At 47.1% G+C, this 16,055-nt stretch overlaps 1 protein-coding gene across 1 annotated transcript in view; it reads right to left on the minus strand.

Annotated features, from left to right (window-relative positions):
* Positions 1–8,377: 8,377 nt before the first annotated feature.
* Positions 8,378–16,055, minus strand: part of LOC119089878 (rhodopsin) — a 93,164-nt gene continuing 85,486 nt past the window's right edge. The window contains exon 7 of the mRNA XM_037212684.1: positions 8,378–8,409. Coding sequence (XP_037068579.1) covers positions 8,378–8,409 — 32 coding nt within the window. The remainder of the gene's footprint in view (positions 8,410–16,055) is intronic.

Raw genomic sequence — 16,055 nt, forward strand, 5'->3', positions numbered from 1 at the left:
AAATTAGCACTGATAGCGCTGTCCTAAGAGATGCTCATGGTTCAATGTTTGTTATGTATTACCATGCAATACGGATACAGACTCAAAAATAGCTTAAAAGGGAGCGTTCGACACGCCATCGAACACCCTTTTGTTCAGTGCCAGAGATTGCAAAAGTGGAACCTGAACCTGGCCTAGCCTGAATCAGCGCTCATGGACCATGTGCATACTGGGATTTGAACCCGGTCCCCCCGCGTGTAAGCCTAGTGTACTAACCCACTCTGCCATTGCGCCCCCAATAAGGCTGCATTATTGTAGTTAACTTTGTGATTTTATGAACTTTGTTTCATGCATTGCGGTCATTTATGTTTGTGATCACCTTTAGCGATGGTTGAGATGATGACGATAGTGATGATGAATGATAAATTTGAAAGTAGGTTGTGCTGCCCTGTTTACCTCATTGTTGTAAAAGGTCAGTCCATTGTCTCATGTCCCTACCCTCCACTACCCCCCCCCCCCCCCCACCACACCACACCTTATATTGTCTAACCACGCCGCTGGTTTTCTTTGCAGACATCTTCTCGGTTTTCAAGGGCATGGTTTATACCTAGAATCGTCCTGGCTTTACCATGTGTAACCTGTTTACCAGCTTTAGGCGCGTTGCTCCAACAGAAAACGCCCGGGAGTTCGGACCCCGGCAACACATTTCATCTCTGAAGGGCGGGCCCGCCTTGGCATGTCTGTCCTTTGCAGATATCAAGCCAGTGTTTCAATGATGCCGTTGTTTTATTAAAGGGCTTTCGGCTCTTTACACTCACTAACACGCTGCCGATGCCAGCATGTCTTTTACCGCGTATTGATTCTCGAAGTGCGTTCGTCATGGCATGCTGTACAGCCTGTGCAATGCACGTGGTATAAGCTGTCGCCTTAGCCACCAACAAGACTGCGACAAAGGCAAGGCAGGACAAAAGTGCTGTACAAATCAAAACTTCGGACCTTGGCGATTGATGATCATGGCCTCTCTTTTGAGTCTTGTTGGTGGTGTTTTTCTCCGTGACAAAATAACGTCTATTTCTCGCAGGAAACCCACTACAGGGGGGTTTCCTAGATCCCCCTCCTCACAAATATCTCTTTTAACTATATAGCTATAGTTTTGGTGAATTTTGCACGGTCAGGTCATCCAAGGCCAGGGTTGGACAAACTTGAGCATTTTAGACCGGATTGCACTCTTTGAACGTCACAGGATTTAAACCTTAATGTTGCACATTTTACTGTTTTGGGACGCCTTTCAGTCAATGTTCTCCTCATCGTTGTGGTTTGCCACTGAGGGTAACACAGTAATCGGATCTACCGTTTTGACCTGACATGACACATCCCAGGTCGCATGCGTTCTTTTCGTGACACCTATGTGATAACGTCTTTTTGGAAGCATCTTGAACCTTTCGCGTTGTCAAAACTGCTCAGGTCTTCAGATAAGAGGAGGGGTTTATAAAGTGTTAATTTGGCCCATTCGGCCTAATTTGAACTGTCAGAGGTCACATTCACCATTGCTCAGGCACGCCTGCCTGATTAAGTGTGACGAGAGGTTTCCAATGTCGTCTTCTGCGCGGCTCTAGCTTGCCTAGTTTGGGTATCTGAGGGGACCTCTGAAGCCCTTCCATTGTATGGCGAAGGTAAAACCTCCCATGCCGGGCCAAAGTTAGTGTTTATGATTTAAGTATTCGAATGTCTGAAGACAGGTGACAAATAAACGATGAAGACTTGAGGGATCTTTACAGATAAGTTTACCCGTGTTAAGGTTCATGCTATTATTTAACATAACAAAGCATCTAATTAAATCCTGATGACCTATTTGCGGTGTTGATGCCATTATGCAATAATTTCAAGGTTGGCTACGATCATCACGCTGAACTAATTTAGATAAGTTTGCTTTAATCGACTTAGTTGAATAAGATGCAGCCCAGCTGCCAAACAACACCGCCTGCGAACCCCGCAGCGGCTGTTTGCCCAAGTCCTGATCTTGAGGCTCGAGCTCCCAGCCCGAGGCGTTGAACCTCTTAGTACCAGGCGGTGCGAGATAATCCGTTGCCAGGGAAGTAGCGTGTAACATCTGTATGTGATAGCATTATTTCCAGCTCTGCGGGTTTTTAATAAGTCTGGTTAACAGGCTCGATGCTGCTGATGTTCGCTGGTTTTTGCGGTGAAGTATCGTGGAACCCTGGTTGTATCGTTTGCTACATCTTGCTAGGTTAGTATTCGTAAAAGATATATACTACCCAACGCAATAGCTATATTCACAAGATGTGAAATGAAACAGACTGCGTACCTGTGCATTTTATAAAATAAGAAGGGAATTCGACACAAAAGCATAGATTTGCCACTGTTCGGGGTCAGTTCTATATTTTAATGGCGACCCGTTCAGCTTCATAATTGCTTCTGAACGTGTCATCGTTTCGCCACTGGCATACTTAAACAGGTATTTCTTCCAAACAGACGCATCTAAACCACGTTCCACATGATTTTTGCAAGGCCTCTGCATGGTGCCAAAATCTGTCGACTTTTAGATACAAGGCCAAACCGTTTAATGCAAAGCGCTCAGCGTGGTGAGGGCTGTAATGGGCTGGGCGAAGAAGAGCGTGGGTGGCGGCGCTCCAATCCACGCCCATCGGCCGGCCACGCCAATCTGCGGCGGTAATCGGTCTTCCCGACATGGAGCGTCGACACCGACGAAACCGACACTGCCCCGTCCCGTCGCGGTCGTTAGACGGCGAACGGCCGGCCGAGCGACCGTGTTCGATCGGGAGGCGTTGCTGTCGTCTGTTTCAGGACGGTCGATCAGAGGAGACTGCGCCCCTTCGCGTCCCCGCCGTGTCCTGGTCGTGCTCCGTCTACTGCCTGTGCTCTGTTGACTCCGGCTGTACTGCATTGTGCTTATTGGATATGCGTTGTGATGATCAAATAAAGCCGTGAAAGAATGCTGGACATGGCGCTAGGGCTGTGTGACTGGATTGAGTCGCGGATGCTGGGCGGTGTAAATTATCAGTTGCGTTGATTCAAACGTGCGTCCATCGCTGCTCAGTGCTGTCCTTCCTTTGTTTAAGACGGCACGCAAGTTATGGTCACTGGCCGTGCGGGATTTTGATGACTGCATCTGTTGCAGCATGTTTTGAAGGAAAGAACGGACACGTTTCAAGCCTCCGTTGAACGCGATGTTGGGTGATTACCGCGCCTCAGAACGCCCCCAAAGTCGTCTCCGTACCCATTTGCGGAAAAGTGAATCTGATTGGCCGGGGCAACCGGGTGTACAGATCGGGGCCCGGGAGTACACACTGAAACTCACGTAGAATAGCATTGATGTCATGGGCTTGAAAACATCTCGAGACCCGCCAGCAGCGTTCGCCACGGGTCGGGCTGACCAGATGACAATAGGTGCGTTTGTTCTGGGGTCACGCACGCATTGGTAGACATTGTTGGTATATATGCTACACTCCTCGGAAAAAACATAATTTCGATTCTGACACTATTTTATTGGTTGACAATACGGATCGTATACATTTGTTTTTGGCAGGTCAATGCCAAACTTGATTATGAAATGAAATATATCCAATATCTGTCACATGAAAAATAACCGCACTACGACGACCAGGCGAACAATATTCGACGCAATCTGACGAACATTTTTTGGATGACTTATATCTGACATCTTGTAAAAGCTTTGTGCCAGGTCAAACGAAGTCACAGAGTTTGCAGTGCATTTTATAATGCAAGAAGAAATGGTCATGCTACGTAATGTAGAAGGAGGCTGAACAACCCCGTCAAACTGTACTAATCACGTATGTCAAAGGCAGCCACGATTCGCAGGCAATAACATGGCAGGATAGATGCTGCATGCAGAGACTTATAATTTAAGATCAAGAGCTGTCTTGACATTTGAAAGAACAGTGCGACTTGCATACAAAAAACCACAAGCCAAATTAGTTGCAAAAAACGAAAATTAACAATACAGTATACATGGACCAACCACGGCGCAAAATATGCCTGGCGGTATTTACCTGTTGGCATTTCTCTCTTCCAGAATGACTTAAATAGAGCAAACGCATTGCCATTGGTCGCACGGTATCTGTCAACATGAAGTACCTGTGATGTACCTCCAACAGAACATTCTTGCAAAGGTAGGTTCCATAAATATCGCATAAATGAGCGATGGGCCAAGTCTGACATCGCTTGACCTCTGATACACTGACCACCCACCCACAGACACAAACAGGCCTGATACCACTGACGTCGAAATCAATTACATTTATACTAAAACCGGCCACATATCCCAACTGCCAACAAGTGAACCGTATTGTAAGTCCTGCGCTGCAATGCCGTCTCGATGACTCAGTTGGGTAGAGCGCCTCCCTTCCAAACCACCCATCCGTAGCGGGGTGGGTTCCAGCCGCTTTAGGCGTTCATTATTCGCCCTTTGCAGATATGGCCCGCGGCCGGTGTCAGCGACCGCGCTAAAGGTCAGGTGACTTCAGAGGGTGGCGTGGTCCGTGCGAGTATTGCGGCACGTTCAACTTTTGCCACTAGGTTCGGTTATTGACTTGGAATTATGCGATTGGATGACAGGGGTCCGAATTCATACGACAAGCACTGCTTAGCGAGATCTCTGGCCCAGAAATCCATCTGTTCAATACGTTCAGATCAAATCTTGAGAACAACATTGTCGATTTGGTGAGAAACTTTACTGACGTGACCTCCATACATGTACGACAGGTCACGACCTACTGGAAAAAGTGTTAAAAGATTGACAGGGTAGGTAACAGCGTCATGAAGTCAGCTTCTGAAAGGATCAGCATGCTTTATTTAATATCTGTGTCTGTAAGGTGCCCCGATAGGCGAGAGCTAAATGTACAAGCTGAGGAAAATGGGTTTGATGAGTTTACGCGCACCCGGGTGGCCGGTCGGGACACCTTCGCTCAGGTGGAGGAGGGGAGTCAATTTGACCCACAGAGATTTCAGTAACTAAGAGACCTAGAGACACCAAGTTCACAGGATGTGTTGGCCTATATATGATCTCATTTATGTCACATTTTGAGGTTCCTAGACTATGACCTTTGGGTCAGATAAGATCAAACTACATCGAACTCCAGGTTGGTCTCCAAAGTGCCCCCAGAAACTAGATACCCCTTCAAAGCAAAAGGTCACATGCTTATTAAAGGTCGGTTACCTTGTTTGACCTTTTGGAAGTCAAAGTTTCCAAATTTATGCGACACTGCTCTGAATTTTGCATTTGGATAAGCGACAAAGATTTCGCCATGCAGTATGGTAAACAAATCAAATGTTGACCTGGGCCATTTTAGGTCAGTGACCTTTCTGACCTTTGAGAAGTCCGTGGATGATGTTGATGCGGTTCCTGTTAGTAATAAATTCGAAATGAGCACTAGAAACTACCTCATACAACAAACCCTGGCGTGATAAAACAGGCTGGCTCTGATCTCGGTCTGACCTTTAATCTTGAACTTAGGTCAATGGATTTGTTCATTCAATTATTGTGTTGCCTAAGAAAGCATCTCAGAGATGTACAGCTTCGTTTAACACTTCGTTGTTGCATCATATCGAACGATTTCCTTAAAACTGACTGCTGAATCCATGGCCTAATTTTGACCTGCCGTAGGCAAGAGACTTTACGGCGTACATTTATGTTTTTGATACCAAGCTATCTGCTATTCAATTGTCTACAACTATGCGAAATTTGGCGCGGCTACTCGCACCGTTTGGATACCATTCCTGAGAAACCTTCGGGAGGGGGGTCAATTTGACACCCGAGCGCGTGTTGAGACATGTGAACAAAAGGCAACATAGCTGAGGCGAATCCCCAACATCATGCCATTAGGAAAATAAATCAAGGCGTGGTTTGGGCCACCCATCCCCAAAAGTCAGACCCGACCAGAATTGCTATTAAAGTGTACGATTGTCACCAATGATACACTTTTAAGTGGAAAAACCGCTATAGACAACACAGTTTCTCTGTTCAGTAAATATGCTGCTCATTAAGTCATTATTTGATAACATCATCATACCATGCACAATGCAAATTGCCAGACAACTAACGGCCGTCTTATCTGGAAATCTCCACACGAACGCCGGATATGAACGATTCGACCATCACATCGTTTTTGCCTTGATCGCCGCATGAGTAATGAAATGACAGGATTTGAATGCCATTATAACATATACAGAAGCATGAGTGACCTTGAAATAGTCTTCCAGAAAAAGTCTGCACATCCTCGCGTCGCGTAGCTAAGGGTTTAGATCATAAGAAGGGCAGAACTGTGAACCACACCAAATGTTCTTTAAGATGTTTAGCTTAATTCGAAACCCGATACAAACGTGGAACACTCCTTTCAAGGCAGGCATAGCATGTATGCAATGAATGCAATGTTAGGAGCAGATATCGCAAAATCTTCCAAAACTCTGGTGTTGGCACCTTGCGGACACCAGTACAGATGCACATGAGAGCCGCCTAGATCAGATATGTTTTGCTGGTACCGACATCACTATCATTTTTTGCTGTGTCCGTTGCGGCCCGCCTCCCACGGTGTGAGCGAGCCTCGATATTTCAAGCAGCAGCCTGACTTTCTCGGCCAAGTCACCCATTCGCAACAAAGTAAGCGTGAAAGTATGAATACCCTGAAGGCAAGCAAGCGTAAGTAAGAGAGAAACTAAGGGCGCGTGTTGATGCCAGGAGATTCTATCTCAAAGGACTATGACCCGATGTCAGTACAGCAGTATGGCTGATCCTGTATCTCCAGGTCATGCCATTTTAATCCAGTAGCTCCTCATTCGGTGTTTCCCAATAAGCCCAGACAAACACAGACACGTTTTCTTTGATCAGGTAAGCAAGTGCGTGTTATGTAATGAATACTGCATTTCCCAAAATGCGCACGACAAAGAACAAACGACATCGACATGGACTGATGTAAGTAGAGTACTAATACAACAAGAAGTTAATAACATAATCCTGCCAAATAGCAATGACTTATCAAAAGTCCTGTACAAGTTTCTTGTTCTTGGAAGCATCCTGCCGTTAGTGTCTGCCAACATTTGCAAGCATTATATAACGAGGGGTTCTCTTCAGAGAAGCTTTTGTGCTTTGTCATCTAAATTCCTGCTGAGAATGAGCTCAGGTCGCGGGCTAGCGAGTGTAATGTTTTCGGGAGCTAATGCGCCCGCCGGTAGGGAATTCTGATCACCCACTAAAGGCGTCCGGATGTGTAAAATGGCCCAAGAACTGCTGCAGCGACGTCACCCCGGAAGCGCTTCGACCCCAAATCAGCTCACCGAGCGGGCAAACAATCTGCGGCAATCAGCGCCTCCTATCCGCCTAAGACTTGTGACCGATCACGGTAATCCAGCGTCTTGAGGACCACTCGCCCGAATAGAAGCGGCTCCGAGGGGAACGGGCACCTCCGCTTCCGAGTGCCTCGACCTGGCGGAGCTCGCCCGAACAGTGGCGGCTCCGAGGGAGACGGGCGCCTCTACTTCCGAGCGCCCCGACATGGCGGGACTCGCCAGAGTAGTAGCAGCTCCGAGGGGAACGGGTCCCCCGAGCTGACAGGACTCGCCCGAATAGTAACGGCTCCGAGGGGAACGGACGCCTCCCCTTCCGGGTGCCCGATCTGGCAGAACTCGCCCGAACATCGGCGGTGTTCCGCGCGTGTTCCGCACCGCATGCAGTCCCTGCTGCGTGCATAGATGTCGGCCATGGCCAGGTGTGCCGCCTTTTAAAATCAGTTGGGGCTGAGCCGATAAGCTTTGCCTAATCTTCCCCATAACCTGATTTCTCCCACGATGGTGTCCGCTTTAATTTCCTCCCGATGCTGACATTTGGAGGAAAACTTTGTTGCGATGTCTTGTTGCTTTCAAAATTGCTTTGATGTGGAAGAACAACTTCCCATTTAGAAACAATGTTAAGTTAAATTTTTCGGCAAAGCTTGGAGTGTGGTGTAATTCACCATAAAATAGTTGGCAAATCAAATCCCGGCGATCAACGAAAAAGGTGCCGTTCATCGTTCATCGAACGTACAAAAGGGGGACGGGCGCCTCCACTTCCGAGTGCCCCGACCTGGCAGAACTCGCCCGAATATCGATTGTGTTCCGCGCGTGCTCAGCGCCGAAGGTACGTCGAGGTACAAAAACATAACTCATGTCGAATGGCGTGACCTGACACTCGCGCCCCGTCCCTAGAGCTAAGATACTCGGAAGAGGCGAGAGTCATGGGGAAGACGCCTCACACTCGGGACATAACTCCTCACCGGGAGCACATAAGACAAGCACGTCCTGGAATTAAGCATAAGGTCAGCGCTTGTTGGCTATGGGGCGTGGGAGGCAGCACACGTGGTCACGGTCAGCTGCTGCGGCGGACGACGCTGGCGCTGACTGCGGCGCGAGGGAGTGGCGCCGTCAGGCTGGGGTCCTCTTGATCAGCGGCCTGCCACTGCTAGGCAAACGCACAGTGATGCGCCGGGACGGCCGAGCGCAGGGTGTGTCCGTAGACGGTCCGAGCAGAGACCGACCGTCAGCTGGCGAAATATTCCGCAGCTCGAGGAAGCCCCGGGCATATGCGTCGGTGTCGAGGTCGCCAGACGCTGCGACTTCGGAGGAGCCACTGACGGCTTTGACGGTCGCCGCAGCGTGCCCATTGGATTGGTGGTAGTGTGACGCAGATGTCTCATGGTTGACACTCCACAGCCGGACAAAGTTTCGCGTGATGCGTCCCTATTATTGAGGCCCGCCGTCGCTGTGGACCACGGTCAGAACGCCGCTGCTCGCGAAGATTTCCCGCAGCTCGCGAATCAGTGTACGACAGGGTCAGTGTAATTCTTCGATGGTCATTAAGCTATAAGAACTCAGAGCTAATACGGACTCGAAACTCAAGATCCAGCACAATATATCGATTTTTAATGATTTTGATATGGCTTTAACAGTATTGCCTCCAACGGTATGTTCGGTTGTTCGGTATTATTTCAGCCATGGCTTCAACGGCACACTCAAGCTTTTGATTGGTTATAGCTCTACTGCGACACTTTTCCGGAAAATCTAATTTACGCGTAGTTGGCCTTGCGATGTTGCAATCCAAACCTAATCACAGATCGCCAGAACGCAAGACCACAAGACGCACGCACAAATATCGCGGGCAGCTACTGGATTAAGGTCTACTTTTACAGGAGACAGTTGTCACGGCAGAGGCCGTTCGTCGAGGTTGTCTTCCGTGACCTGCGACAAGCATTGCAACCTGAGCAACTGAACGCTGCAGGCTACGACCCTAACTTATCCGTAATTGATTACTGGGCTTGCTCTCCATGGATCAAGCTATACGCCACCAAGTGCGCAACGTCTCTTGTGCACCGTGAGTACCGCATACACACACACACACACACACACACACACACACACACACACACACACACACACACACACACACACACACACACACACACACACACACACACACACACACACACACACCCACACACACACACACACCCACACCCACACCCACACACACACCCACACCCACACCCACACACACACACACCCACACACCCACACCCACCCACACACACACCCACACCCACACCCACACACATACACACCCACACACAGATATATATATATATATATATATATATATATATATATATACATACATAAAACAACGCGGAAGAGGTCGAAGCATTTTGCCCGTCATCCTACATCTCCCGTGACCACTGGTACTTTAACATCTCATATGCATGCTAGCCACTTGCCAAAGGTTCGAGTAATCGCACAAGCTGCTCCAAATCTTATCAAGTCTTCATTTGAGGTGTGAATGAAAAGTCTTTGCTGGCAGTTTACACACGTTACTTCTTCTGACTTTCTGTAGAAATTGCATTGAACTTTTTAACCATTGCATTATAAAGTAATGTAAGCAGTAAAATATCATATCATCAGACATTTTAGACAGGTATACCAATGCATTGTTGGGGTCCAATTTGTGCACGCTTTTCCCATGTGAGAAAAGAAGAGACAGGACCCAAAGCAATAAGTACCTACCTGATACCAAAGTTTCTGACTGTATGCAAACAGTACCTAACTCACATCAAGCAGCTACTGCTGGGTGAGAAACTTAACCTTTAGTCCCTGGCTGTATAAACCAACATGCTCATACTGTAAGATAGATTGAATGCAATAATCTCTGTTCTGACGGACACCTGGAAATTGATCAACTAAGGTAGCATACTTAACTCAAAGCTAGTGTCAACTTCATAAGATTGGTTGACTGACTAGAGAGACAAAGTATAGTGTCGACATGGAATAAATCGCTTTTGACATTTCTCAGACAGGAGGTGGGCATCACAACTCTGTGATACGCTTTTACCAACAAAACATGCTCCTGCCCAGTTTTCCAACTCTGAAATTGAATGTCACACACTTAAGTTAAACGGGATTGCTAGCAAGATCAGGAAGAATCATAATTATGTTAGGATAAGATCGACGATTGTATTATATTATCAGACATTCTAGTCACTTTGGAAGGAGAGACCTAGTTTTCCACAGTGACACGCATAAGTGTCACTTACTCTCATCAACTTCTAATCTATCTAATTTTATCTATCTAATCTATTTAATCCAATTTTAATGTGCATTTGGTTTGTTTTCAATCTGCTGAATCTGTGTGAGCTTGCAGATTTGAAAATCGTTTCCGGTCCTATTCCATGTTTTGGTCGACATTCTGATCCGGTCCCGTCCGGCCCCCGGACTGATCCACAATCCACGGACTGGTGCACAATCCATGGATTGATCCACAGTCCACGGGTTGATTCAGTCAGCGAAGTGCTCCACCCCCGCTTGCCAGAGCAAAGCTGCAAAAGCGATGGAAGTAAGTCGGCTTCCCGGATGAAATAATTGTTTGAACTGTCGTTCTGGTCTTGCGTGTTAGTGTGTACATAACGTCTCGGACAGCTAACTCACCGGCCGTCGTCAGGTGGCACGGAGTGCTGAGAGTGACTGGATGGTGCTTGGCTGTCAGCCATGTACGTCATACCCAGAATTCTCTCTTTGTTATTACTGGGATTCGAACCAGGATTGTCTTCATTGCGAGTCTAGCGCTCTACCAATAGCTCTGCAGCGACCTTCCGGTTATTAAATTACTTAAGTTGGTAAGTGCATTTGTGAGGTACGTTAATTACATGGATAAGACAGCGGTAGTAGCCTTATTTCTCAGAAAAACCAGGAGAATAGAGACAAAGATGGGTTGAAATTTCGGCAAAATGCGTTTATCGAAGCATTAGCAGAATATAGCTTCTTCTCAACATAAATGGGTTGAGATTTCGGCAACATGCCTACATCGAAACAATAGCAGAAGCTGTCTTCTGCTATGGTTTCGATAAAGGCATGTTGCTGACATATCAACCCATCCATATGCCCACTCTCCTGTTTTTCTCCGAGGAATACGGCTATTACTACTGTCTTATCGACCTCCCGGTTATTATTGCGCACCAAATAGCAGCCAGTAGGTGTCTAAGGGTTTTGTGAGGTCAAGTCCTCCATATGTGAGGCCGGACTGCAAATGTTTGACAAGTTTTTCATGCGACAACAGCTGGATTTGTTCATCCCCTCTCACGGAAAGCAAGGGGTGGTTTAGCACGTCTAGGGCCACACAAATGGGAATCAGAGCATGCACTCTCCTCATTTGTGACATCAGGACTACTCTTCTAGCGACCCATAGAGTGTGTGGCATTAAAATGCATGATGATTGGAGCAGCCATGAATTTTAACACGCGCTCGGGTGGGGGTGAGGGTTCAAATTGACCCCCCTAAAGGTTTTGCCAGAATGGTTTCCGAACGGCGTGGCATACCCGCGCAAAATTTTGCAAAGTCGTAGACAATTGAATAGCGGATCGTTTCATATAAAAAATTTAAATGTACCTTCCAAGATCGCTGACCTATGGCAGGTCAAAATCAGGCCATGGTTTCAGCGACGGCAATTTCTAGGGAATCATTCAATCTGATGCAACAACGGAGTGTTTGACGAAGCCATACATCTCTGAGATGCTTTCTTAGGCAACACAAATACTGGATGAGCAAATTACGTTGATCTAAGATCAGGTATGGAGGTCAGAACAAGGTAAAAACCAGCCTGTTTTATTACTCTAGGACTTGCTGTATGAGATAGTTTCTGGTGCTCACTTCGAATTTATTCACAGTAGGAACCGCAATATGCATCTTCCATAGACTTCTTAAAGGTCAGAAAAGATCATTGACCTAAGATGACCTAAGCCAACATTTCGTTTTTCGGAGCATACTACCTAGTGTAATCCTTGCCGGTTATTCAAAGGGCCATGCCAGGGACAAACTCCGCCGTTAGAGGCGCTGGCAGACTTGAAGTCCATCACTGAAAACTAGTTATTGACGCTTTACTGCGTCAAAAATGAAGCGACTGCATATATCTTTGTAAAATGACGTCATTAAAGGAACAGTGCCATTATACATATTGCGCTGACGTCACTCATGGTATGATGTTTTGTGGACCTCGTGCCCAATAAGTTGAGAAGACCTTAAGAGTTTGTTAGTGAGAGGTTGGATTGAATGTAAACATTATTTTGCTTGTTTTAGCGCGTGTTCTCCGATCTTTTGGCCGAGCTGAAATCATGGGGGGGATACGGGCAGCTTCGTTTAGAGCAACTGAGAAAACTATTGCGTCGGAAAGGAGCCAGTCCTGGCAAGAAGCAGGAACTTGTTGACGGGCTCATCGCCTATGACAGGAATGATGATTTCGGTCAATCTGAAGTAACCAATGTGGTGGAGCAGCAAGTCTTGGTGCCTGCAGACATCGCACTAATCAGCCTTGGAGCAAGTCAGAGGCTGGAAATGCCCAAGGTAGATTTTAGCACCATACAGAATTATATGAATGCTGAAAATGGTCAAATTCACCAGAGTGCTTTCCCCACGTCCAAGGGAAAGTTTGTGAAGTCAGTTTTAGTAGGAAATACATGTGAAGTCACGTACTTCCAAGGAGTAGTGAAAGCAGAAATGAAAAAGCTGATGGACATACACAGTGGCTCTGGCCATTGATCATGCTGGACCAGTCAAACATGCACGGTGTGAGCCTGCGGCTGGGAGTGGCCTGAATGCGAAGTGCAAGCACATTAATGTACTTTTGTTCGCAGTTGAGCACTTCGTGAGAACCGTTGAGTTGCTCCTGGAAAAACACCTGTACTGAGGTAAGACATGTATGGGACAAACCCTGCAAAAAGCAACTGGTAACCACACCAATGAAGTGTTAAAACATGATATACAAGGTGGGAAATTGTTCTAGGTAGCCAGGCATACCCACCCCTAAACCTTAAAAGCTGTCAGGAGGTAACCAGATCAGAAATAAGCATGTCTGAAACAGCCAGATTCCGTAGTTAAGTGACAACTTATGAGTGTGTCGGAGGAGTCAAGCTGGGTGGATCTGCAGCGTTTGCAAATACTGCCAAGGTCACCAATGTTGCACAAGACCACGAGTACCTGCAGGAGGATATAGGATTGGCAACAGTCAGAACAATGCATGAAGTAACAAAAGAAAAGGCAGAAGAGATAGCCACTGCAACAATGGAGCAGGGGTCCTCACAGATGTGGCTGCAAGAAAGACGAGTGCGGCTGACAGCATCCAACTTTGGAAAGGTGATGAACATGAAGTCAAGTACTGATGGAACCAAACTGGCATTCACGATGGTGGCCTAGAAGCCTCTAAACCACATACCTGCAGTTGCTTATGGCAAGGCAAAGCAGGCAGTTGCAAGACGGCTGTTTGAGAAAATGAACAGTTGTAAAGTGAGCCAGTGTGATCTCCTCATTGACCCTAACAATACTATGCTTGCATGCACCCCTGATGGTGTGGTTGAGCCCGTGGGCAGTGGCAGCAATGGTCCAAAGTTCCTGATTGAGATGAAGTGCCCTTATTCGGCTAGTGGCAAAACATTGGATGAGGAAAATATTCATTTCCTGGTCAAGGATGATGAACTTGGGTTTGTCTAAAAGGGGAAATCCCAGTACTGATGACAAGTGCAAGTACAGTTAGGGATCTCAAGGTCAGGGATATGCTACTTTGTTGTGTTCTACAAAATACATCCAGAAAGTGGTCAGCTGTCTGTGGAGGTTATTAAAAAGGTTCCAGGACTGTAGGGACAAATGATGATTCCAAAGCTGAGAGAGTTCTATGAGAATTATATGGTCCCTGCCCTGCAATCGTAGGGTGGTCGATATATAGGGTGTGCCTTGTCCCTTCCCTGATGGTACTTGTGCATAATCAAGTGTAGAAAATCACGCTCTTGCAGATTGTTTGCATATCTGTACTGTTACTTATGCCCAGTGATATCTGAAGCTTCATCAATCAAATGTTTGAGGTTTAGCTTTGATTGTGGTGGATGATGGGGTGGAGTATATATGATGACTACTGAGAGCATAGCTTCCATTACGCTTGTAGCACACAAAGTTGTTGGTCATTTACCCTGCAATAAGATGTATCACCAGCATAATTAATGTGAATAGCCCACAATGCTTCATATTTCTGTTCACAAGCCAGATGTTGGTCACAGGCTCGTGGGTGATGACTAGCCAAAGCATACATTAAAACACTTGTGTTTTCTTAGTACATCTGGTAAGCTATAAACTGTTGTGCTCAAATCATGTTTGTATTACATCAAACTCTATGCAACCAAACACTTTCAACACAACGAAGGCTCTTGCAAACCACCGAATATCTGCTCGGAATCCAGGGCCTCCATGTCTTGGAATCTTTCCTCTTAATCGCATTTATCCGCGCTTTTCGCAGTTTTTTTTGTCAACAGGGAACTTGTGACCGCCAGGCTCAGAGCAGAAGGGGACGCAGCACTTCATGACGGTTTTTATACTTAATGACCGTACGAACAATCAAAACTTCTTCATGGATTCCAATCCTGTGTACAGAAATGCAAAAACCAGAGTTTATCACTAGACCAGATGGCACTAGCAACTCGCACTCCAGTAATGAATCGTGAGAAACTACCAAGGCGATACATGCCGAAACTACCATGTAACCAAAGTTTGTCACAACTGCTTCACCGACCGATGTACTTCAACGTTTGACCTGCCACCTGTCGGGGAAATTCTCGGAAAGTTTTAGCGTGGCCCAATGCAAAGCTCAGAGCGGTGTTGCATGATTTTGGACACCATGGTCTTTTAAAGTTCAAACAAAGCCACTGACCTAAATGAGCTTGTGACCTTTTGCTTAGAAACGGTTGTCTAGGTTCCGGGGGCACTTTGGAGACCAACCTGGAATTTGATCTTGTTTGACCTTATTTTACCTGAAGGTCATAACCTAGGACGCTCAAACTGTGACCTAAGTGATTTCACGTACAGGTCAATACACCCTGTAAATTTAGTGTCTCTAGCTCTCTTAGTTCCCGCGATCTCGGGGGGTCAAGTTGACCCCGCCCACCCGAGCGAAGGGTATCTAACCGGCCCACCGGGCGCGTGCCAAGACTTAAGACGACCTTTTGACTGGATGTTTTTGTGGGATCAGCTCCCACGCTAAGCAGTGTCTGCTCGTTAAGCCTTGACTCTGTCGCAACATTCCACGTCAACGGTTGAACTTTACGGCGAAAGTTTAATGTGCCGCAATACTCGTCACAACCATCCTGCTCTCTGACGTCACCTGTCGGTTGGCGCAGTCGCTGCCACCGGCCGCAGGCGCTCTTAGTGGGGGGGGGGGGGGGGGGGGGGGAGGGGAGGGACAAATAACAAACGCAGCCGGTCCGCTGGTAAGAGCGCCTGCCGTCTGATTCACGGGGTGGGTTCAAGTCGTTTTAAGCGCTTGCTCACGGAAGACAGCCTCGCCGCACGGCCTCGCTCCTGACAGCCGTTTCTGGCAAGGGTAAATCATAATTCCGTAGCTGTTCGTGATGGCTGTGCGTGCATATTGTGGTCTTGCGGCCTGGAAATCTGTGGCTGGTGTCATAACGCCGCAAGGCCAACAACGCGTAACCTAGAATTCCCGCAAAAGGGTCGCAGTAAACCTG

Source organism: Pollicipes pollicipes, unplaced genomic scaffold (genome assembly GCF_011947565.3).
Source record: "Pollicipes pollicipes isolate AB1234 unplaced genomic scaffold, Ppol_2.1 Scaffold_3087;HRSCAF=3621_pilon_pilon_pilon, whole genome shotgun sequence".
Classification (NCBI taxonomy): Eukaryota; Metazoa; Arthropoda; class Thecostraca; order Pollicipedomorpha; family Pollicipedidae; genus Pollicipes; species Pollicipes pollicipes.